At 44.6% G+C, this 22,446-nt stretch overlaps 1 protein-coding gene across 6 annotated transcripts in view; it reads left to right on the forward strand.

Annotated features, from left to right (window-relative positions):
- HTR4 (5-hydroxytryptamine receptor 4) overlaps nucleotides 1-22,446 on the forward strand; it is a 151,402-nt gene that overhangs the window by 26,172 nt on the left and 102,784 nt on the right. For 5 of the 6 annotated variants that reach the window (XR_012996350.1, XR_012996351.1, XM_076349909.1 and 2 more), the window contains exon 2: nucleotides 20,098-20,179. Coding sequence is in view for 4 of the 6 variants with exons in the window: in XM_076349909.1 (XP_076206024.1) it covers nucleotides 20,154-20,179 (26 nt within the window). In the remaining 2 variants the exon portion in view is untranslated. Of the gene's footprint in view, nucleotides 1-17,512; nucleotides 17,543-20,097; nucleotides 20,180-22,446 lie in introns of those variants that run through there. The other variant, XM_076349911.1, reaches the window with a different exon arrangement.

Raw genomic sequence — 22,446 nt, forward strand, 5'->3', positions numbered from 1 at the left:
CCAAATGGCAAAGCAAAAAGCTTTTGTACTGAGCATAAAGGGGCTCATCCTGGCACCTCTGGGGCTTGCAGACAGATGCACACTGATCACCTCCTGGGCAGCAGCTGCAACTCACTGCCAGCAACTCCCCTCCGAACCGAGCACAACTCCGCCTCAGCAGGCTCAGGGGAGCTCCAGCCACTGTACTGGTGACATTGCAGTGCAGACCCTGGGGCATCTCACACTCAGGGGCAGCTTTCATGACCTGTACTTCCTACGCCACAAACTGTGAGAAGGAAACTTAGTCCGTGCAGGACCTGAACAGGAGCTGGCAAGAAAATTTGGGTCAGCCACTGCCAAGTTTCAAGTCAGAACCATGTGTGGGAAGGATTTGTACCTGCTGCCAGATCACTTCTGGGGGCTAGCAGCACTTAGATCCCCCCCAGGAGAGATGTCTTCTCTGTGCCCAGCATGGTGTTGGCTGGCTCAGGTGGCCCCACAGCCTCCTCCATGTAGACCCCATTGGTAACTCTCCCCGTAACAGAAACCCAGAGGCCAAAACCAGAGCCCTCAATTCTGCTCCACACAAGCAGCGTAACATGGTTAAGGAGCAGTAGCTGTTATAAGAACTCTAAGATTAAGGTCCCTGCCTGGTCCACTTTCATGGAGGACTTGCAGGTTGCCCTAAGAGCCCTTCTCAGGCCTGAAGGATTCGCTGTCTGGCCTGTTCGGTTTCTGGTGCTTCAAGGATGCCAAGGCTGCATGAAACACTGTCCCATCCCTAACAGGTTTTGATTCAAATGGATAAAAAGATGGAAGGGGAAATATGCACTGAATGCATAAATTACTTTCCTAAAGGTGCAGGAGACCCACAAGATAGATATATTGTGAAAAACCTGTCCTGTAATAGCAGGTGATGGAGGGAGGAGGAGAACTTCTGAAGGAATTGTCCATCTGGTGACTTAGCCACCTTTTGCCAGCAGCAGTTCTTGGCCATGCATAAGGAAGGTGCACATGCAAACCCTCCATTTTCATTCTTTCCCTGTGGCTCTTCCTCTGGTGTCCCAGATTTCCCATTAACCTCACGTGAACCAAGCCCCCACTGACTTTCCCTTCCAGCCCTGGGAAACATGTCCAGAGAGCATGGATAGAAATGCCTCTCAAGCAATTATCTGTTTTTGTTTCAACAACAGTGAAATTTTGTTCCACATATCCAATCTGTGTTGTGGACCCTTAAATACTGCAGCTTTGGATGGAAGGAGTCTGGCAGGCACATCTGGAACTTGTTTCCCAACAAGAACATTTATTTTTGGCTAATTTAGTACTTTGCAACTTCTTAGGACAAGTAGGTTTTTTTATTTACTTTATGATGGACTGTGTAAGTATGAGTAAAAGTTGGTTGTTTCACTAGCAGTGAAGAAAATACAAAAAAAGATCCTTTGGCAAACACCCACACAGAAGTTTTTAAAAGCAGTCTCGAAATACTAAACTTCATCTGTAGGCTGCACCTACTCCTCCACCACTGTGTATCCCTGTACTCCATAAAGGGAGTACAAAATGACAGGAAATCACAACAGCAACTTTTAAAGCCACTTTCTGTGTTTTTATAAATAGCTACACAATTTGCAGAGCAGTGCTGTATTGTCCCCATGCATTGCTATACTCGCCGTACTGCCATGTATGTGCCTGGAAACAACAAGGAGGAAATTATATAGGCTGGAGCATCCTACAGATGTGCCGGGCAAGGTGTGAATTCCCCTCTGTATCTTCTTAAGGGAAACTTGCCAACTTTTGCTTTCCTGTTCCTATGGCACAATTCAGAGTCTCTGCAGTTGTTCAGAGCTGGTCACACTTAGACCCCAGCTGATGCATATTCAATACAACACGGGTTTGGCGTAAGTACTGAGACCATGAAAGAATGAAACTTAAACAGTTGGATGAAAGTAAGGGAATATTAGTGAAAAATGACAAAAGGTAGCTTGTAAATTAATCACAACCTCCATGGCCAGCAGAAGCTCTTTCCCTGCATCAGACATCTGCCCCAAAATGAATCCATGAAGGATATATTGTATATCATATTTTTCAGAGACAAAAGCTGAGAATTTGAGGTCTTTCTTAAGCTGGTTTATCTGATTATGACCAAACCTTTTTCTTGTTTAAAACTACAGAATTTCAGAATAAAGACCTTCGTTGATCCTGCTTGTGCCCTGATGCCAAACCCCCTTTCCAGTATCACAGACCATCCCGTCCATATACTCCTGTAGTCTGAGCATGTTGCAACCTCTAAACTAATTAGCACAGGAGGAACACACCATGAGTCCAGGTGAGCTCAAGAATAAGGAATATCTCACTCCCAATAACTATGGAGGGTATATGATTGAATACCTATGTTTATACCGGATAATTTTAGATGTAGATTAATTTTAGATTAGGAAATATGAATGATAAACTTTGCTGACAACATGCAGATTCTTTCCTATACTTATTTTCCATTTGTGGACCATTCATTGCAATTTTTTGGTTGCTAATATTGCAACTATTTTTGTTAAGTTTCATGGGACATACAAGTCACACACTGTTGATTCCTTTGCCCAGTTGGATTATCTTAGTGACTAAACCAGGTTTTCATTGCTAGTCCTTGCCATTGCAAATTCAGAACTTATTATTAAGTAATGCACAATATTCAGTTAAAAATCTGCTGTTCCCATGAGCTTTCTTACCAGTTAATTTATTTGCTATAACTGCCAGAAAGTCAGAGATTCTTTGTACTTGGGAATAAAAAGTGGAAATTTCAAATCTTCTCATGAGCAACATGAGAATTGCAAAATGCTTTCAAAATGATTTTTAGAAGTTTCTTTTTAAAAATTTCAAAATGGAGTGTGGCAGTCATCACTGCTTGGGTAGTGAGGGGGTGGGAGATTGGGCATCAAGAAGCGGTGGCCAAGTGGAGCCAGGGTTTTAAGGACTCCTGGCAGTGATAGCTTCAGAGAGGCTGAATATGAGCTGGACCTTCAAGCCTCCGCAGGAGACGGTCCGGAAAGGCTGCCATCCTTCAATCTGAGCAGGTCACCAGGGAAAGTGGCTGGAAAGCATGTTGGGCTGGACCCACCAGCTGGATTTGATCAACAGTCTTCCCAAAATGCACATGGTGGGATGAAACATCTGGTGTTTGATGATACTGGTGCATTGCCTCGAAAACATCGTGGTCAGAAACCCCCAGCCTGCTCCCAGACCTCCGGGGGGTGTGGGATCCTCAGCACCCCCCTTGCGGTCACGTCAGTCTGTACTTCCAGCTTGAGGACCTCAGCCGAGCTGGCGGTTTGTTGGCCAAGGTAGTGGCTGTCACATTTGCTCAGCACTCGTGTCCATCACTTGTTATTAATATGTGAGGCAGGGCTCCCCACCCGCGGGGTCTGACTGGAGCAGCTGGTGTCACTGGGGACTGTTTACAGCTTTGAGTCGAGGCTGAATGGGAAATCAGTTCTGTAAACACTGCCAGAGGAGAGTGTATGTTATTTATTTAGTGCGATAATACAACAGTAGTGCGTTAGTCAAACAGTAATTAGCAACAGGTCATGCTATAATTAGAGAGTCTGTTGCCGTTGGCTACCTCTTACTGAATGCCACCAGTAAGTCATCAAGTATCTGGGATAAGTAGGGGATTAGTTTGGGAAGCAAGTGCTTTCAGGCACAGTTAGGACTGTTTGGGAACATGCAGATCTTTTTCTTTGCCTCCCTTTATCCTAGCAATTAACGTAACACAAGGCTCTGAAGTGGCACTTGCTTCTCTCTTAGTTGCATGAAATCTTGAACAAAACCTCCAAACAGCTCTCTTGAGTGATTAAATCTCATCTGAAAGAGCTTAAAGTCCCAGGGGGTACAAAGGAGTAATTCTTTTCTCTCCTCTTACAGAAGGGGGAAAGGAAAGTTCTGATCCTCAAGCACAGGTTTATATTTTACATGTCTTTTTTCTTTAATCTTCTATAGCATCTTCTTGCTATTTTAAGAATCAAGTTTCCACAATGCTATTGTCTGAACATCAGAAGTTTCTCTTGCTTAGACAGGCAGTGAGATTCTAGTGCCTCATATGTGAAAGGAAAGAAAATACCTCAATCAGTTAGCTGCATTCTCAGGTTTTTGCTGAATCTTCCTTCCACTGAATGATTTGCTGTGTTTAAAGAATGAAGGACTGAAATCGGTGACTAGAGACGGCAAATAACTACTAGCTAAATGCCACGCACATCAGTCTGGATACATTACTCAATCTTCACACCCTTGGATGCTCTTGCAATGCCTTCACATTGCAATTTCATCTTTTCAGTCATAGCTTTCCCCTCCATTAGCCTGACTGTCCGGAGCGGCTCCCATTTCTGCTCTCCATTCATCAGATCGGCTCACAGATTTTGCCTTGCCATTATCTGCAGAGATTTGCCTCCTGATAGGAGTGTGTTTGGTTGTGCTGCGCTGCTTGACTGCGGCAGTCATAATCAGTACAAGTCAAATATATGCATCTACTTGCTTGTCTGAATTTGCCTGGTTTCAACTTTCAGCCCCCAGAACGTCTTCTGCCACTGGGATTGTCCTGTCACCACTGTCCTGTTTCTTGAGTACATACTTGCAGGACATACTCAAGTCCTTCTTCAGCCTCTCCTGGGATAAACTAAACAGATTACTTTCCAGAAACATCCTATGGTAAAAACATCTCTTCCAGTTCTTTCATAAGGCTCATGGCTTTTCTCCTATGTATTTCCAGCTATCCAACATCTTTCTTATATGTCAACATCAGCATGGAGTAAGGTGCCATAGCAGCCTCATACCTGCTTTCTCATTTCAAAATCCTCCTGCGAATTACGTTAGTCACAACAAATGGCAGTAGGCACTTGCATTGAGCTGATGATGAGCAGGGACCTCATTTCCTTTTCAGTCATCTCTTTCCAATGCCAAATTGTCCCTGTCCTGTAAATACTGCCTTTATTTTGGCTTCCAAATATGTTGCCTCACCTTGGCTACACTCAAATGCATATTGTTTTCTTGCAAAATGTATCCAAGCAATCCAGATTTCTCTGTATCAATATACTGCCTGTTAAATTTATCAATCCCCCTGATCGTGGTCACCAGCAAACTCTTAAGTGATGATTTCAAGGGATTTTTCCTTGGCATGGGTAAAAAACTGAGTAGCAGAAAACTTATAACAGATTCCCAGGGGACCATGCTAAAACCAGAATTGTTAGGCAGCATTTCCATGTTTGCATGTGCATTTGAGACCTCTTGCTATACTGGGTTTAACTCTGCTCAGGAGTCCTGTACGGAGTTGGTATTGTCCTTGCTTCTTTATCAAAACTTCATGTAATACCAAATCAAATGCTTTTCTGAAATTGGAGAATACAGCAACTTATTACAGCAGTATTGTTGATGATCACTGAAAATATCAAGATGGCAAATTTATTCTCCTCTAATCCACACTGATTTGCCAAATTCTATTCCCCATCTTTAATTCTTGATGAATTGTATTCTTTATGAGCCATTTTATTATTGTGCTGGAGAGCAATCTTGGATTGATAGGCTTATAATTACCTAGATTATCCACTTTATTCTTTCAAAATATTGGTACGTTTTTTTGTTAACTCTGATTGTCCAAGTTTACTGGAAATCAAGATCAACCATGTATAAATTTCCTTTCCCAGCTCTCTAAAAAGTCTTTTTAAAGAAAAAGATGCCATTATCTGGACTTGCTAATTTTTAAGCGTCTAGCATTAGTAACTGCTGTTTAACATTTTGTTTAATATCTGTGGGGATGGAAAAGTTCATCACCACATAATATGGCTCCTAAAAATAGAACAGAAGTATTTACTGGCTGTATCTGCTTTTCCTGAATCAAAGTCAACAACTCTACTGTTTTCCAGCTGATCAGCCTAACTTTTAATATTTCTTTTCTTCCCAATATGCTCAAAATCAACCTCTTCACAGCCTACAGATTTGTCTGCAGCTGTTACTGCTTTCTGACCATTCCCAAGCTTTTACTGTGTATCCACAGCTACCACCTTCCCCTTTCTTCTCATTACAGTATTTTTTGAAAATACTACACAGCTGTGACATCCGACCCATGCCTCCCTACGGGGTTGTTGGCATGGAGGCTTCTCTGTGCTTGCAGGTCTGTGACCTGGTGGTTATCGCTCTCTTCTGTTTACATCCTTCCTTCTGTTTAACTCACTGTTTTCAGCTGTGTTAAAAACATTAGCTATTGTCTAAACTCTAATGCACATGTCTGTCTCTTCATATATTCCTGCTTTGGCTTTTTTTCTGTTTGCTTCTCAGAAACATAAAGAGCTGCCACGATCACCATTTCTTAATCCAGTAAACATTTCCTCTTAGTGTAGCACCATGATGTCCCATGTAGAAGCCTTGGCCAAACGCACTCACACTCATCCTTTCTTCTACATGATACGTCAGGATGAGGGAATAACCCACAGAGCTGGTTCTGTAGAGTTGATGCCTGGTCCAGGGTAACCGTCTGCTGCTTCAGCACATCTCATACTCAATGGGATGCACATCCAAGAGGCCCTCCAGTATCACCAGAAATGAGGGGTGAAGCCTTCTGCATTCAAGTCCCATCAAATTTTCAGTTCCTTCCTTTGGGGATCTGCTGATTCCCTGCAGAGCTAAAGTAAGCAGGGGGATTAGTAAGCCTGCACTTCACTAGCAATGCAAAGCGATACGCCATTACCACGCTTCCCCTACGGGGGAAGCAATGGCATGGGGTACATCATAGAGAGCCTGACAGAAACCAGCCTGAGGACATTTTTCAGGGAGTAGCAGCCTGAAATTAGCAGAATTTGAAAAATGCACTTGTTCAAATATGTGTGCTGGTAAAAGTAACTGTTCTCTGTGAAACCATTGAAAATGAGCCAAATGACATCTCATAGCTGCCAGGGGCCTGGTGCCAGACAGTGTCTGGACAGCTTGTTTTACCTGGAGAGTCTGGCTGTTGAGAACTCACAGCCCACCTAAAGTGTGTCCTGTCATTCTTACTTTGGAAATAACCATTTGAAAGCAGCTTGCCCTATGAGCTCATTTATCCTTTTCCTCCTTCCCATCAGGAGTGCCGTAAGACTCACAGCTTTAGCCCACCAAAAAATGACCTTCAGGGTCAACCCTCAAGGTCTCATAGCTCCAAGTTTATTTTGGTTTCTTCACTTTTAATGACCTGAGAAGGATTCAGTAATTTAGCAATTTATTTTAAAAGAAGTTGAAAACATCAGCAGCGTCTTGGAAGATGCTGAGTTCAGCATAGTTTGGCAGAGAAAGACACTTCCTCCACATGCATGATTCCTAAACAGGGGAGCACCAGACCCAACTTCTGCTCAACTCCTGCCAACACAGCTCTTGGCCCCATGCTGCCCTTCATAGCCCAGCAGGGCTGGGCCTGACTTACAAATATCTGCTCTGTGATGGGATCACCTATTGCTTCCACCTGGGATAATGAGCTGGCAAAGCCTGCAGCTGGGACACAGGCTCTTGTTTGAGACCCCTTGCCCTGGACTGCTGCTAGCAGAGTACAGGGATCTCGTTAGGTCGTGCAGAGAAGAAATGAGAAAGGCAAAAGCCCAGCTAGAACGCAATCTGGCCACTGTCATTAGAGACAACAAAAAATGTTTTTACAAATATATTAATGACAAGAAGAGAGCCAAGGAGAATCTCCATCCTTTATTGGGTGCGGGGGGGAACATTGTCACCAAGGATGAGGAAAAGGCTGAGGTACTCAATGCCTTCTTTGCCTCAGTCTTTAACAGGCAGACCAGTTATCCTCAGGGTACTCGGCCCCCCGAGCTGGAAGACAGGGACGGTGAGCAGGATGAACCCCCCATAATCCAGGAAGAAGCAGTCAATGACCTGCTATGCCACCTGGACGCTCACAAGTCTATGGGGCCGGATGGGATCCACCCGAGAGTGCTGAGGGAGCTGGCGGAGGAGCTCGCCAAGCCACTCTCCATCATTTATCAGCAGTCCTGGTTAACGGGGGAGGTCCCGGACGACTGGAGGCTTGCCAATGTGACGCCCATCTACAAGAAGGGCCAGAAGGAGGATCCGGGGAACTACAGGCCTGTCAGCCTGACCTCGGTGCCGGGGAAGATGATGGAGCGGTTCATCTTGAGGGCGCTCACAAGGCATGAGCGGGACAACCAGGGGATCAGGCCCAGCCAGCACGGGTTCATGAGAGGCAGGTCCTGCTTGACCAACCTGATCTCCTTCTATGACCAGGTGACCCGCCTAGTGGATGAGGGAAAGGCTGTGGATGTGGTCTACCTGGACTTCAGTAAGGCCTTTGACACCGTCTCCCACAGCATTCTCCTCGAGAAGCTGGCGGCTCACGGCTTAGACAGGTGTACTCTGTGCTGGGTCAAAAACTGGCTGGATGGCCGGGCCCAGAGAGTTGTGGTGAATGGAGTTACATCCAGTTGGCGGCCGGTCACGAGCGGTGTTCCCCAGGGCTCAGTTTTGGGGCCAGTCTTGTTCAATATCTTTATCAATGATCTGGATGAGGGGATTGAGTGCACCCTCAGTAAGTTTGCGGATGACACCAAGTTGGGCGGGAGCGTTGATCTGCTCGAGGGTAGGAAGGCTCTGCAGAGGGACCTGGACAGGCTGGATCGATGGGCCCAGGCCAATTGTATGAGGTTCAACAAGGCCAAGTGCCAGGTCCTGCACTTTGGCCACAACAACCCCATGCAGCGCTACAGGCTTGGGGAAGAGTGGCTGGAAAGCTGCCTGTCGGAAAAGGACCTGGGGGTGCTGGTCGACAGCCGGCTGAACATGAGCCGGCAGTGTGCCCAGGTGGCCAAGAAGGCCAATGGCATCCTGGCCTGTATCAGAAATAGTGTGGCCAGCAGGAGTAGGGAAGTGATCATGCCCCTGTACTCGGCCCTGGTGAGGCCGCACCTCGAATACTGTGTTCAGTTTTGGGCCCCTCACTACAAGAAGGACGTTGAGGTGCTGGAGCATGTCCAGAGAAGGGCAACGAGGCTGGTGAGGGGTCTGGAGAACAAGTCTTATGAGGAGCGGCTGAGGGAACTGGGGTTGTTTAGCCTGGAGAAAAGGAGGCTGAGGGGAGACCTCATCGCTCTCTACAACTACCTGAAAGGAGGTTGTAGCGAGGTGGGTGTTGGTCTCTTCTCCGAAGTAACAAGCGATAGGACGAGAGGAAATGGCCTCAAGTTGCGCCAGGGGAGGTTTAGATTGGACGTGAGGAAAAATGTCTTTACTGAAAGAGTGGTGAAACATTGGACCAGGCTGCCCAGGGAAGTGGTGGAGTCCCCATCCCTGGAGGTATTTAAAAGACGAGTAGATGAGGCGCTTAGGGACATGGTTTAGTGGGTGGTGGTGTTGGGTCGATGGTTGGACTCAATGATCTTAGAGGTCTTTTCCAACCTCAATGATTCTATGATTCTATGATTCTAAGGGTAGTGGCATGACTGCCAGCAGAGCCTGGTTAGATACTGAGCCCACAGTGGTTGTTTTAACTGCTTTCTCTCAAGAAAAATGGCATACTCCAGTTGTTTCCCTCTGACCACCACCAGAGAAGGTTACTGCTTTATTGCTGCAGTATGTAAGTACCTACAGTCATCTCAAAGTAGTTCTGTTACTGCTATGAAATGTTTGGAGCAAACTCTTCTGTAGGTAACATCAGAGCCTGTGTGCTGAGAATGTATTATAGCACATTCCCTCTTGCATCATCTCCATCTTTTAAAAAAGTAATTAATTAATTAACCTTTGGACTTTCCCTGATGGTATCAGCTTGTTAACCAGAAAAGATGATGGGTGTGCACTTTATATATTTTGTACATATCTGGAGAATCACATGGTCTCTTGGGGACTGTGATTATTTTAGCTTGCTGTTCAACTAACTAATTTTTTGAAGTCAGCCAGAGGCAGGTCAGGTTTAAGATGAACATAGTCAGCCAGTTTTCTCTCCAGAAGCTGTCATCGTTTAATGGAGTGTGAAAAAATGGCAGCAGAGACATGAGTCAGTTGGGTTGGTTACATAGATCTGCAGCTCAGAGCTCTGGGGATTTTGTCTCTGCTTCATTTTCTAAAATGTCCCGTGGAGTCATAGCATTTCCACCCCAGCACAGGGGCAGCAGAAACCTCCTGGCTCTGGTCTGCCTGTGGCAATCAAGAAAGTTGATGAGAAAGTGTGAATATGATGCAATGAGTTAAACTGTGTGGGATCAGCACCCTCGCTCAGAAAGATGTGTCTGTGGGCAACAGCTTCACACTTGCATTAGTTTATTTGTCTTAAACCCCCCCTGTGTGTAGAGAGTTTTGGGGGGCTTTGTTTTTTTTTAGCAAGGAGAGTGCTCATGTCAGAGCAGGTCTGTTAGCACCCTTGGGCAGGAGGGGGTAAGGTCTGTGCCTGTAGGCTTTCACACCGTGGGTTATAAATTTCCAGCTACGCCTCTGTGAGATGGCCTCTGCTGCAAAGGTATTCAGACAGATGCACCCCACAACTTCCCATCAATAGTCAGTTTGGTCAGACAGAAGTAACAGGGAATCTTTAATGCTTGATATTTAAAGCTTCACCTAAACCCTTTTTTGCACAGCTGAAATCACAGAAGATGTAATTCAGCACAACCCTACTGATTTCTTAGTCATAGTTACACAGGAGTAATTACAACAAACAAAGATATTTAGGCCAGGAAATACTCTTGTTTCTGCTGAAGTCCAGGGGTTGCAGAACCACAAACACAACGACTGGCGTGTCTCGGTGCCGGGCTTCAAAGCAGGAGGTTATTATTTCCTGCTTGCATTTCACAGGCTACAAAACCATCTTATGGCAGCAATAAAAATAAAGCAGAGGAATTTTATTCCAAGACAATAAAGTTATAGTCATGCGTGATCTCCAGATGGGGAGTGGAACACGTCCACCATGCAATTACCCATGTAGGAAATCGGGCAGGAGGTGAAGGTGGTGCAAAAGACAAGTTACATTGAAGTCCCTCTCGTTGTGCTACGAATGAATCATGGTGCCTGCAGTGCGGTGGCAGCCTCCGAGGGCTCCTCTCTGCAGAGCACGACGAGGAGTCTTTCCTGGCTTGCTCATCTGCTTTGACTCACAGTTCCCCTCCGTGGCCTGGGTGACGCAGTGCTACCCAAGTGGGTTTGCAGGCAGGATGGGAATCCAAACGAGGAACAAAAACAGGTGAAAAAGGCTTGCCTGCACAGCTGGCAAAGCAAATAATAGTATCACGTATTGAAACACGGTAGCTGGGAGCGACTCCAGACTCTCCCTGTGACATTTCAGCGCTCGGTGCCAGGAGGTAGATGGTTCCTTTCACTGCTCTTTCCCTCGGCTGTCTCAAGGTGGCAGCTGCCTGCGCGTACTCATTAGCAGAGCTCAGAACAGCGCAGCAGTGTATTTCTGTGATAAGATGAATGCCCATGGTAATGTGCGTCTTCCATGGGTCATTTTCTGTTTGCTTTGGAGCAGGGTAGCTTTTTAAACAAGAGGCTGGAGCCTTAGGCTGCTGTAAACCAGAGGATTGCCATTGAGTAACAGGGTCACTGCCCATTGCTGCCTGCGATGTTCTTGTTGGGGTATGAGCTAACCTCTGCCATGAGACCACCAGCACTTGTCTCTAAAGTTTATTTGCAGTAGGAGGGCACTATACTGGCTAGTAATTTATTAGAGAACTGGTAAAAGCAAGGATCTTGGGTAAAGTGTAGTGCTGCTCTCAACTGCAGCGAGCACCAGGTCGCCATGTGTGTGCAGCCGTCTGTAGAGGCAGAGCTGTTAGTGACGGTGCTGGGCATCCTGTAGCTCATCCAGTGAGCTGTGAGTTACCTTCAGTACCATCACACCATGTCAAAGCTGAAGGATTTCCATATTTCCTAGCATTTATAGTGTATGTCTCTCTGCTGTGTAAACAAAGTAAGTTTATTTGACCGCAGGCACAGAAAGCACAGCTGGTGCTTTCCTGGGGCAGTGGTTTCCATACCCTGGGTCTGTGCTGGTGTGAGAACAAGAGTAGTGGAAAGTGTGTTTTCTAGGGAGGGAAAATTTACAGTGAATTATGGGGAAATTTTATGACATGTGAGCAAGAAGGAAACATGGTAGCCCTGTACAAATCCCCATCAAACATAGGTATGGTTTCTAGTCCTTTGTGGTGATGAGGAGCACTAACATTGTGGCTTGTCCTTATAAACACAAACCCATTTGTGACAGTGTCATGGAAATTATGCCCATCTGTGTTTCCACCCACTGGAAACACTGGAGTGTTTCCGATGCACTCACTGAACTCAACCACCCTTCTTGCCTTCATTTGTTGATTGATATCTCTTACTGTATCTCAGTCTTTTTAAGAGACCCACAGTCTCACACTGGATGTTTCTCTTGGCTTCCTATGCTGAGGGTTTGATATTGCAGTCAAAGACTTGGAGCGTTTTGGTTACCAACTGATAGTAATTGCTAAAGGTGAGAGCAGCGAGTTGTGAAATTTCATACTACTGCTGTCATAGTAAATAACCCCTCAGGTTTTATAGCTGCTTTCTCTCATCAGACCTCTTATACAAACGTAGCATGGATCTCATACAGATGTCTCTACATTGGAACAAAATCACTCTTGAACAGCCCATAGAAACTTTACTGCTGTAAATATTTGGTCCAAGAGAACAGGTAGGCAGAATTGCTTCCATGTGCCCTTTCCAAGAGAACAGCCCTTATATTGTGCTGTCTGTTAGTATTTTTTTGGTACTCAAACGTGGAATTTAAACTTTCATTTTTGAAAGTGCAGAATACCTTGGTGTAAGGTTGAAAAGGCACAGAGGTTACAGCTGAGAGGCCATGAAGGCCAGATTGACATGAAGAAAAGCCCGCCTGTCTGCAAACAGGCAAGCACAAGGTGCTGGCTTCCACCGTGACCCGCGTGCCGCCTGCGACTTCTGCATCCCTCGGGAACACGAGCCTGTTAAACTCAGTGCCTGTAGTTTGGGTTGTCCAGCCAGAGGCTCTCTCCATGAGTTTAAAGAGCTGTTTTGAAAAATAACCCTTCAGTGAAAAGACATTTCTTGTGACTTTTTCTATGTAAGGCTGGACTCCATTTTCTTTTTCAGGTGACGTGTCATGTCTATCTATTTTCCTCCGTTTAAGCAAAGTGCTGCATTTTAACCTGCTGAAATGACATTTGATTAAAATCAGTCCAGCAATCTATCTCTGCTGACAACTGAGGGACTTATCAGCTTTGTCCATTGTGAGCAGAAAAGAGACAGCAGTGACAGAGGATGCAAGAAGTGCTGTGGGAGGGGGCAGTGCCTTTATCAGAAATGGGTGGTGGAAACTGAGCTATTTTATCTGGGAGCGAACAAGTTGGATCACTCTGGTATTTCCTACTCCTCAAGTGTTGTCATGGGCAGGATATTCTCTTGCAACACTTGGAGGGTTTTGGACTGCTCTGCAGTGATGAGCAAGAAATTATCTTTGGATTGAGGTGACTGTCACTCCACAGCATCGGTTTAATGTGGCCTGGGAAGATCTTGTCCAGTTAGGCTCTGCTAACATCTTCTCTTTCTCTGATAGTGATGAAGATGGAGCTGCGATAAAAATCAGAACCCCAAATGTGAAATGTGGTAGAAATCGAGCCAACAGCTTTTTTATTCAATCACAGCTTTAATTTGGCAGTTGTTCATTACGGAAAGTGAGGAGCCTCTTGAAATCACAGATTCAGATAGTAGTAGAAGTAGTAGTAGTCTTTATTTATGTGAGAGTGGTTCCTCTGGCCTCAATCAGGAATCACAAATACTGGATGAAAGCTAAATGACTCCCTGTACTTCCAGGAATTTATACTCTGAGATGTGGAGGACAGCAATTTCTAGGGGAAGGCTAAACAGGCTTTCCAAACATCTGTGACATCTTTTTTTTTTTTTTTAATCAGTCCACTGCTCTGTGTTACCCAATAACAACGGGTGTCTGCGGGACATCTAAGCTGAAGTCAGAGGCTGCATCAAGTCATCGTCACTGCACACCACACTCCGCTCTAAAAAGACAAAGCTGGCAAAGGATGGGGGAAAAGGGCATTTTTTTACCTTACCTTTATAAAGAGAAGAGCGAAGGCGGAGAACTGCAGTGATAAGTCCAATTCTTCACAGAGAACATGAGACACTCAGAAACTGAATTTAGGCATTTTTTATATCCCTCTCCCTCCTCTGTGGTGCAGCAGAGCAGAAGGGACAGTACGATATTTGTCTGTAGGTAAAATGAAATGGGCTTTTCAGACTGCTCAGTCCACCCTAGACGTGGCTTCATTTAAGGTGTCACAAATGATGAAGCAGCGCAATCCAGCACTGCAGGAAATGGGGGTGTAAGTTTTTCAGAATGACTCAACTTTTCTGTTGTCATCAGCTGAGCAGTGACAGAAAGTGGAACTAGATGGGGCTTGAGTGGGATGGAAATAAATTGGATGAAGAATGTGTCAGTGTCTCAGTTAATTAGTGCCTTGCAAGGAGAGTGTCTTGGCTATTGCTGTCATCTGGTGGGACATTTTCATCTCTACCGGGCAGACCAAGGCCACCACATAGGGCAGGTGACTTTGTGGTCACTTAAGAGACAGGATTAGCTGTTGGCCACCAGCTAACTCCTTATGGTCTCTGAGAAGTGAATTCTTTGTTAATACCTTAAAGCCACTGAGTAAGGCTTCCCCAAGAGTCCCTACAGCTTGGTTGGGAAGATACATCCATTTATCCACCTCCTCATTGGGTTTTCCCTTTCCTACCCCCCACCACTGTGGAGGTGAGGAGGAGAAGAGGCAGAGGTAGGGGAGCATCTGCTAAAGTGACTTGGTGGTGTGTCAGGTGAAGGAGTGAGGCACAAGCATGCAGCTGATCTCAACGGATGGTTTCTGATTTCCCTGAATGTCATTAGTGCAGCCTCACCGAGGCTTATTACTGGATTGCCTTTCCCAAGTCAGAGCCAGTCTCCTGTGCAGTGATGACTAGGACTAGTCATACACATATGGTGTATCTGTCTTGCTCTTGGCAGTGATTAGTGGAGAATAAAATAAGATGAGGAGTTCTTGCCTCACAAGGGACGTCTATGGAGCTGTCACGTCAAGCCTGCTGGAGATGCTGTGCCTGTATTTTTTTTGCATTAAAAAATGTTATGCTTTGCTGAAGTGAAAATACTGCCAAGAGTACTGACTTCAGTTAAGTTTCTCTGGGCAAACAGTTCTTCGTGAAGGCTTTTGTTTGTTTGGTTGGTTGGTTTGGGTTTTTTTGTTTAAGAGTTCCATGTTTGATTTTTTTTTTAATTCTAATATAGAAAGTTTCAGTTATTGTAGAGGTCTCCATGATAGCATGATGGTACAGATATTGTGTAACTTCAGTGCACATTAAAATTATGAAATTTTGCAGAAAAATAAAGCAAGCAAGATGACCCCAAACTGGAATTTTGACATACAAAATCACTGAAAAGTTTTTCTTCCCTTTTGCAGGAGTTATCAAAATTAATTTTGTGCTGACACCTGAAAAAGTGAAACCATTTCACTTCTCTTCACTGCCTCAATTTAGCCCCTCACGATAATGGAAGTCCTTAGGTAGATTACTGTGGTGAGCTTTTCATTGCAGTCCCTGGTACCAAATCTGAAGAGAACACATACGAGAAGACTCATTTTCAGACATGTCTGGAGTGCAGAGGCTCAGCCTGACTCTCCCATCTGGCCAGCAGAGCGGACCCGTGTCTGAGCAGGAGCCTGTGCTAGAAGCTGGGAACCAGATTTTTACGAGAAACCAGACCCGGAGCCCCACTCGGGTTCCGTGGCAGGTTGTGAGTGGGGCTGCTCTCAGCAAGCCCAGGATGGAAAGGCTCTGGAGCCCAGGAGAGGAAGACCATGGGTTTGCAGGACCACTGCCCTCAGCCCATGCTGTAGAGCAGGGGCTGCTCATGAGCTGTTGGAAGCTGGACGTTCACGTTCAGGGAAACATGACCTGGCTGCGGTGATGTGCATGGCTCCGTCTACCTGTAATCACCGTCATGCATAACGGCAGAGAAGCTCTTTTGTGTTGAAGGGAATATATATATATGATGGACTGGATGGTATAAGGGTTGAGTTAGGAGGTCAGTGTTATCTTTCTGAGGCAGAGAACAGCTTCTTAATTGAGTATGAGTAATCGCTTTAATAACAAAGGATAGCACCAGGCCCTCTGTGTAGCCAAATATATTTACAGAATAACTCGTGGAGATTTTTTTATTACATGGTATTGATGTCATTTTTCTTTCTTTGTTGGGACTCCAATGCCTACAAGTCTAACCACTGCGGTGTCATGGGGAGAGGCAAAAGGGAAGGAAGATTTTTAAAAGATTTTAAAATCCATTATGGAAAAGCTGACAAAAGCTAAATAATGTCATTGGTTTAGTGTCCTTTCATTATATGTTCATTATATTCTTCATCATATGGGGAAAGATGAAAGTACTAACAGCCCTTAAAACACCGCAGGCCTCCTGTACAGTGGTGGGAGGTTTCTGATCCTGGAGGGCTGTGGAGTGTGATGCTTTAAATGCATTGCCCATTCAGACCCAAACATTGCTTGTTTCTATGTTTGTGGGGAAAAAGATAACATATTTGGGGGGGGGGGGGGGAAATGTTCTCAGGGCTGCAGAGCTTAGGAATATGTAAAGAATTATAAGAAAAAATAAATTGTATCTGAGGTGCAATATAAGAAATGTGGTCGCTGGCTGTCACACAGTGTATGGGATGGCTGTCAGCAACACACCTAACAGCACAGTGAGATGTAGCTGGGTGTTTGTATACAAAATTCCTAGTTTAATCAAAATCCTTAAAGCCTTCATTTTTTCCTATTTTGTACCAAAAATGTTATTTCTACTGTATAAATAAACACAAAACAAGTGAAGAAATACTAATGGAAACAAAGACGTTTTCCTGTGTTTTTAAGTGTGTCGCACTTGCTGTGACTGAAGGAACAGTAGTGCTGGTGCCTACATAGAAAAGTACATTTTGATGAATAGGTGAGACAACAATTCTGATTGTACTGAAACTGTGACTTTTGCTTGTTTTAGAAAGTTTCCCAAGGTACCTCTTAAACCCTGATACTGAAGGGAGCATGGGGGACTGGGGTAGTGCAGATAGGTGACGTTTTTTCTGTCTTCTCTTATTCCTACCCTCCGCTCTTGCTGGCTCCCCCCCCCACACGTTTCCCTTGTAATTCAGAACTGTAACAGGCATGAACTGCAGCACAGCAGTTTCATAACTTCCCACTGTAGCAATAAATACTAAAGCCTCTCTTCTGCATAGCAAAGGAACAATTTCCCCTGAATCAGTGTCAGCAAAATTTGTCCAGATTTTCCTTGTGGCATATCTGTGCTATCTCAACACTAAGATCAGTTTAATATCTATATCTTATGTCCAGGGACTGCTTCTGCCCCGCTCTGAATCCTCTTGGTGGGGTTCAGTCAACCTCTTTGTGCCTCCACGGTAAACGGAGATGACAACTTGCATTTGAAGGATGCTGTAAGGCAGAATTACCCACTGCTCACAAACTGTGCTGGCAGGCAGAGGAGGTGGGTCAAGATCTCATGTTTTGACTGCAGTTTATAGAGTGTTCTCTTTGGTTCTTATTTATCCTTTTTGAAATGACAGGACAGGGAAGAACGGGTTCCTGCCCCACTGAAACAAAGGACTGTATCAGACCTATTCTGATGTATTTGCGACTGAATTAACTGAAATTAATTTAACCTATGTGCCAAACGAATGATTTGAAGTAAGTGGTTACTTAAACCTCTCTGGAGATGAAATAATGAGGTTTCTTTTTGTCCGTTTGAGCTCAGAGACTATTGGTTGTATTTTTACATCCCCAAGACCATCTTCCAGGATATTATTCCTGCAGTTTTGACAGGCAGCCATCCCAGCAGCTTGCGAGGCATTTTGTTCTGTGGAAGAACTACAGAGCAGGAGCACAGGAGAGCTTTTTTCTCCCCCAAATTAAAGTTGGAGGTCAGGTCTTAGGGACACAGAGGTGACTTGATTAGAAACTCGAGACCTCTCACCTTTATATGTGCAAAATACAGCAGTAGTCTTTAAGTCACCAGATTCCAGAGTGCCCTTAGAAACACCAGCTGAAGGCTGAAGCTGTAAATAGGGGCCAAATTCTGAAGGTTTCCACCCTCAGATAAAACCACCCTTTTGACTCGAGTAAGTTTTGCTTGCAAAGCTATGTGTAATCTATACCTACTGAGGTACTAATTCTGGTAAACACTGAACCAGGCCTGGATAGTGGGTGTTCATTTGCAGTGCAAAGCTGGCATCGTATCTAGGAAGTCTGAGTCAGTATTATTACAATCTTTTCTTTGAAGCCAAGTAACCACAATGGCATTATTTGCATTTGAGTTATTATTAATAGCACCATGGTGTGGCATTATCCTTGGCTCTCTAGAGACATAACACAAGGGGCAATCAACAGTCTGAAGTGCTCAGAAACTTATCCTATTTTTTCCACTGGATTAGCAGCAGCAAATACGCAAACTCTTTATTAAGATGGTGCATTAATTTCTTTGGAGTTGTGATGGAATTTTGATAGAATCAAAAATCCCATTAATATTTATATCAGTGTTACTGGGAGTAAGTACATTTATTTTAACTTGAGCTGCAAATCATTTAGTTCTTTGTAATTACAGTACTGCTATTAAGTATTCATAAGGCTGTACAATATAGTGTCACAGGAAACCTATTTTAATTTAGTGGTAAGTCAATGTTTTAATTTTGTGTAAAAACAGAAACTAATTTACCAAGCATTCTTGCTTGTGTTTTCCCAGCCAGGTTTTGCAAGCCTTCTTCAGTTGATTGTATTTAAACTACTTTCTTGTAGCTTTGAAAGTTTGGAAGTTACCATGAAAAGTCTTAGGTCCAGTGCAGCTTACATGTGTGCATGCTGTTGCATGTAATTTTGAATGTAAGCATAGCCTGGAAGAGGTCACTTATATCACAGTGCTCAGCTCCTCGGTGCCACCAGAATTGCAACATAACATATTTTCATAAACTTCATAAAAAGTTGGTCTTGGAGAATAAGTCTCAGGAATGGTACCTGTGTTAGTAATTTATGTTGCTTGCATTTATTTCAAGAAATAAGACTATTTCAGCTGTGAGAGTCTTTGACAAAATATATAGATGGATTTCTTTGAGGTCATTGGGGGTTTCACTTGCAGAAGGACAGGGCAGATTGACCCGTGGTATTTTTGTGTGTGCCCCTTTCCACACTAGCACCCAGAGCTCACTGGGTACAGCATGGTATGCTGTGTGTGCTGGTATAAAGCTTTGGGTTCGTGTCTTTTGAAATTATTTCCCTACTAACTCATTTGTGGTAATTAGAGGAAAGGAGCTGTTACCATTTGAGGAGGCACTACACAGAATGGGATTTTTCAACAAGTGACACAAGATGTCTGCAGAGGACCGTGACAGATACAGTCTTAGATGTGATCTGTATCCTGTGCATTTTTTCTTATGACTTCTGCCTATGCAGCTTCTACTCACCTCTATGGACACTGAATATTTGGCCAGAAGAGCCTTTTCTCTGTGCCAGTGTAGCAGTCCTTACAGTATTTTACTACTGTGCTGCAGTTGAAACAATCCTCTGGGACTCTAAATCCAAGAAGTCCCCAGGAGAAGTGATGAACACGGAGTGGATTAAAGGTTGATCTTAGCTTCCAGGTAAAGACCTGACTTCACTCATAAAAGGGGGAAATTTTTTTGTTCTTTTCAGTAGAGCCAGTGTTCCCCTGGGACCTTGAAGCACTCTGTTAGCCCTAGGTTATGCACAAATGGGTGGTGTATACACAACCACAAAGGGTTATCTATCACTTCAGCTTGATTTTGTGCCTCCAGGTATGCACCTTAGTGTTGTGAGATAAAAATATGTCAGGGTAGATGTCAGAAAACTGTGTTATGACAGCTCTATGCAATGGTATGACTTCATTTTGACGTGTCTACATAACTTCTGTTTCTAAGAGAAGCCAGGCCAGAGGCGCAAAATGCAGCATATGGGTGTCTTCACTGGGGTAAATCTGCATCTGTGAGAGATCCTGTAACTTATAACTGTCCTTTCTAACTCTCTCCACTGCAGGACGAGGTCTCTTCTGTGGACATTGAACTCCCAGCTACGTATGCCTATTGCCTGTGATGGAAGAACTTGATGTTAATGTGAGGTAGGATAAACTACACGGCTTCTCCTATACCGCGTCTCATCCAGCTGGTGAGCTGCAGGGGGCAGTGGCCATACAGTGTGTTTGCAAAGCTGCAGGATGGTATTTTCTGTTTGCCTGTAGATGAAGGTCTCTGCTCATGCAGCAGTATCTGGTTTGGGGTTTCCTGGAGCTTCTGTGAGGCTGTAGTGTCACCCTGTTATTTGTGTGTCAGATGTGGCGTAGCCAAATCAAGGACTTCCCTGCAGTAGGATGGATAGGGCCCCATCAAAGACCAGGCACAAGCCCATCTGTGCCTGCTGAAGGTCTGATCCTAGGTTTTTTTCTTTTTGGTGCAATGGTCTAAAAACTTACAACCTCATCTCTGCTGGCTTATACTGGGGCAAGCAAAAAAATGATATCTCTGAAGTAATTTCAATCCCCTGGGCACACTACTGGTATCAGTGAGAGACAAATTTCGGTATGGATCATTTTGATCCTGGAAGTGTGATGCCAACAGAAATTGTTTAAAAAGGCTGGAGATCCTGTTTGCATCTGACCCTGGGACACAGGGCTGGCATCGGCTCTGCCATTCTCCCTCACGTGTGATCTGCAGGGTCTTTCTGTAGGACTAGGATTTGTCCCTTTTGTTTCTTGGCCTTTTGACTGGCCAGGCTGCTGGTGATGCTGAACTGTGTGGGGGGCTGAAATGAGACCCACCAAACCCACTTCACACAAGGACATCAAACTTGTGACCAAACCCATGTTGCTAGCCCAGACACAAGAAGAAGCAGTATTCCAATTGCAATGAGAGGTGTACCTTTCCACAAAGACTTTTCTTAAAATCCACTCGGGGGTATCTTTTTGATGTCTTGGGTTTTTATTTCGGGGAGTAATTCTTCATCCTTCCCCTGCCTGGACACTCAAGTGGCAAGTACACAGGGAAATGTCTTGGAGAAAATTGCTCTGATAGAGACAGATCAAATGTATGTACTCTGGTCTTCCAGGAAACCATTCCCTAAGGAGTTACTGAACAGAGATCAGGAGGAAATGCAGTACAGAAAAGGGGGGAACAGGGTCTTACACCTCAAAAGGGATCCTGTCATGCCACCCTGTCCTCACAGCTTTCTAGCTCTTGGGCTTTCAGGTTGGGACGTGCCTCTGTGCAAGCCACAACCCATTCTTTCCAGTTGGATGCACAGAGCGAGAGAAGACATTTTCAAAGACAATTTCTGTTCTTAATGAGCCTCCTCAAAGTGCTATACTATCAGAGAGAACATCTCTGGTCTTCATTCACCTACTCAAGTGTCGGGAAAGTCACCAGCAACTCCAGGTTGCTGCTTTAATACACACTTAGCAGGTCGCATTTATAACCCGGTGATATGGTGAAAAGAATTCCCCACTATACATTTCATCATTCATAGAAGGAAAATCTGTCACTTCATAAATACCAAGGGGCACAGAGAAACTGGCTCAGCAAGTGTCTGAACCACAAGTACCTGGGCACAGGGAGGCTATTCTGGGAGGGAAGTGTCACATTATATTTACTTTACTCGTATATTTTTTTCAGTAACGTGCTGTTTGTCACTGGTGGAGACAGACACTGAGTAGGTCTGACCAAGCATGGATGTTTTGAAGTGATCTATTGGAGTTTTGTAATTCACTATTTGTACGAACCAACAGATCATTATCTGTTTCTTCCTATTTTTGAATTTTACTATAATTCCAATCAGCCCTAATCCTGGTCCAAAAAAAACCCCAGCCAAAATTAGGCTTTCTCTTCCTAATTGTGATACTTTCCAATACGTGATGTAGCCTGAATGCAATGAGAAGTGCTTGGGAGGCAGGGGGTTGGGGTGCTTGGGGGGTGCGGGAGCGTGGGGAGAGCTGGGGGTCTCCTTCGGTCAGCTTGCTGCAGAAAATACCCATTGCACAGGCCTGGGGAAAGGTTTTTTGGAAGGAGTCCCTCAAGAGACTGCTTTCTCCTGGAGACTGGTCAGTGCAGCTGGCTGGTGTGGTCTGACCCTGGCAGAGCAGTGGAAGGATCTCTGAGGGGGAAATTCTCGTTTGATGAATTATTTCATCCCTTCCCATTTAGATGTTAAAAGAGGCAACACAAGGTATTCCTGGGGATCTGATGAATGAAAATCTGTGGGAATTTGAAAGCTCTCCTGAATCAATATTGATTCATCGTTCCCCAGCTGTTTTGATCAAACACTGTGGTCAGGTCTCATTTCGTTATACTTCAGGAATGATTTTATTCTTTTGTTCCCAGGGGCTTTTTCTGAGCT

This window comes from Aptenodytes patagonicus, chromosome 12 (assembly GCF_965638725.1).
Source record: "Aptenodytes patagonicus chromosome 12, bAptPat1.pri.cur, whole genome shotgun sequence".
Lineage (NCBI taxonomy): Eukaryota > Metazoa > Chordata > Aves > Sphenisciformes > Spheniscidae > Aptenodytes > Aptenodytes patagonicus.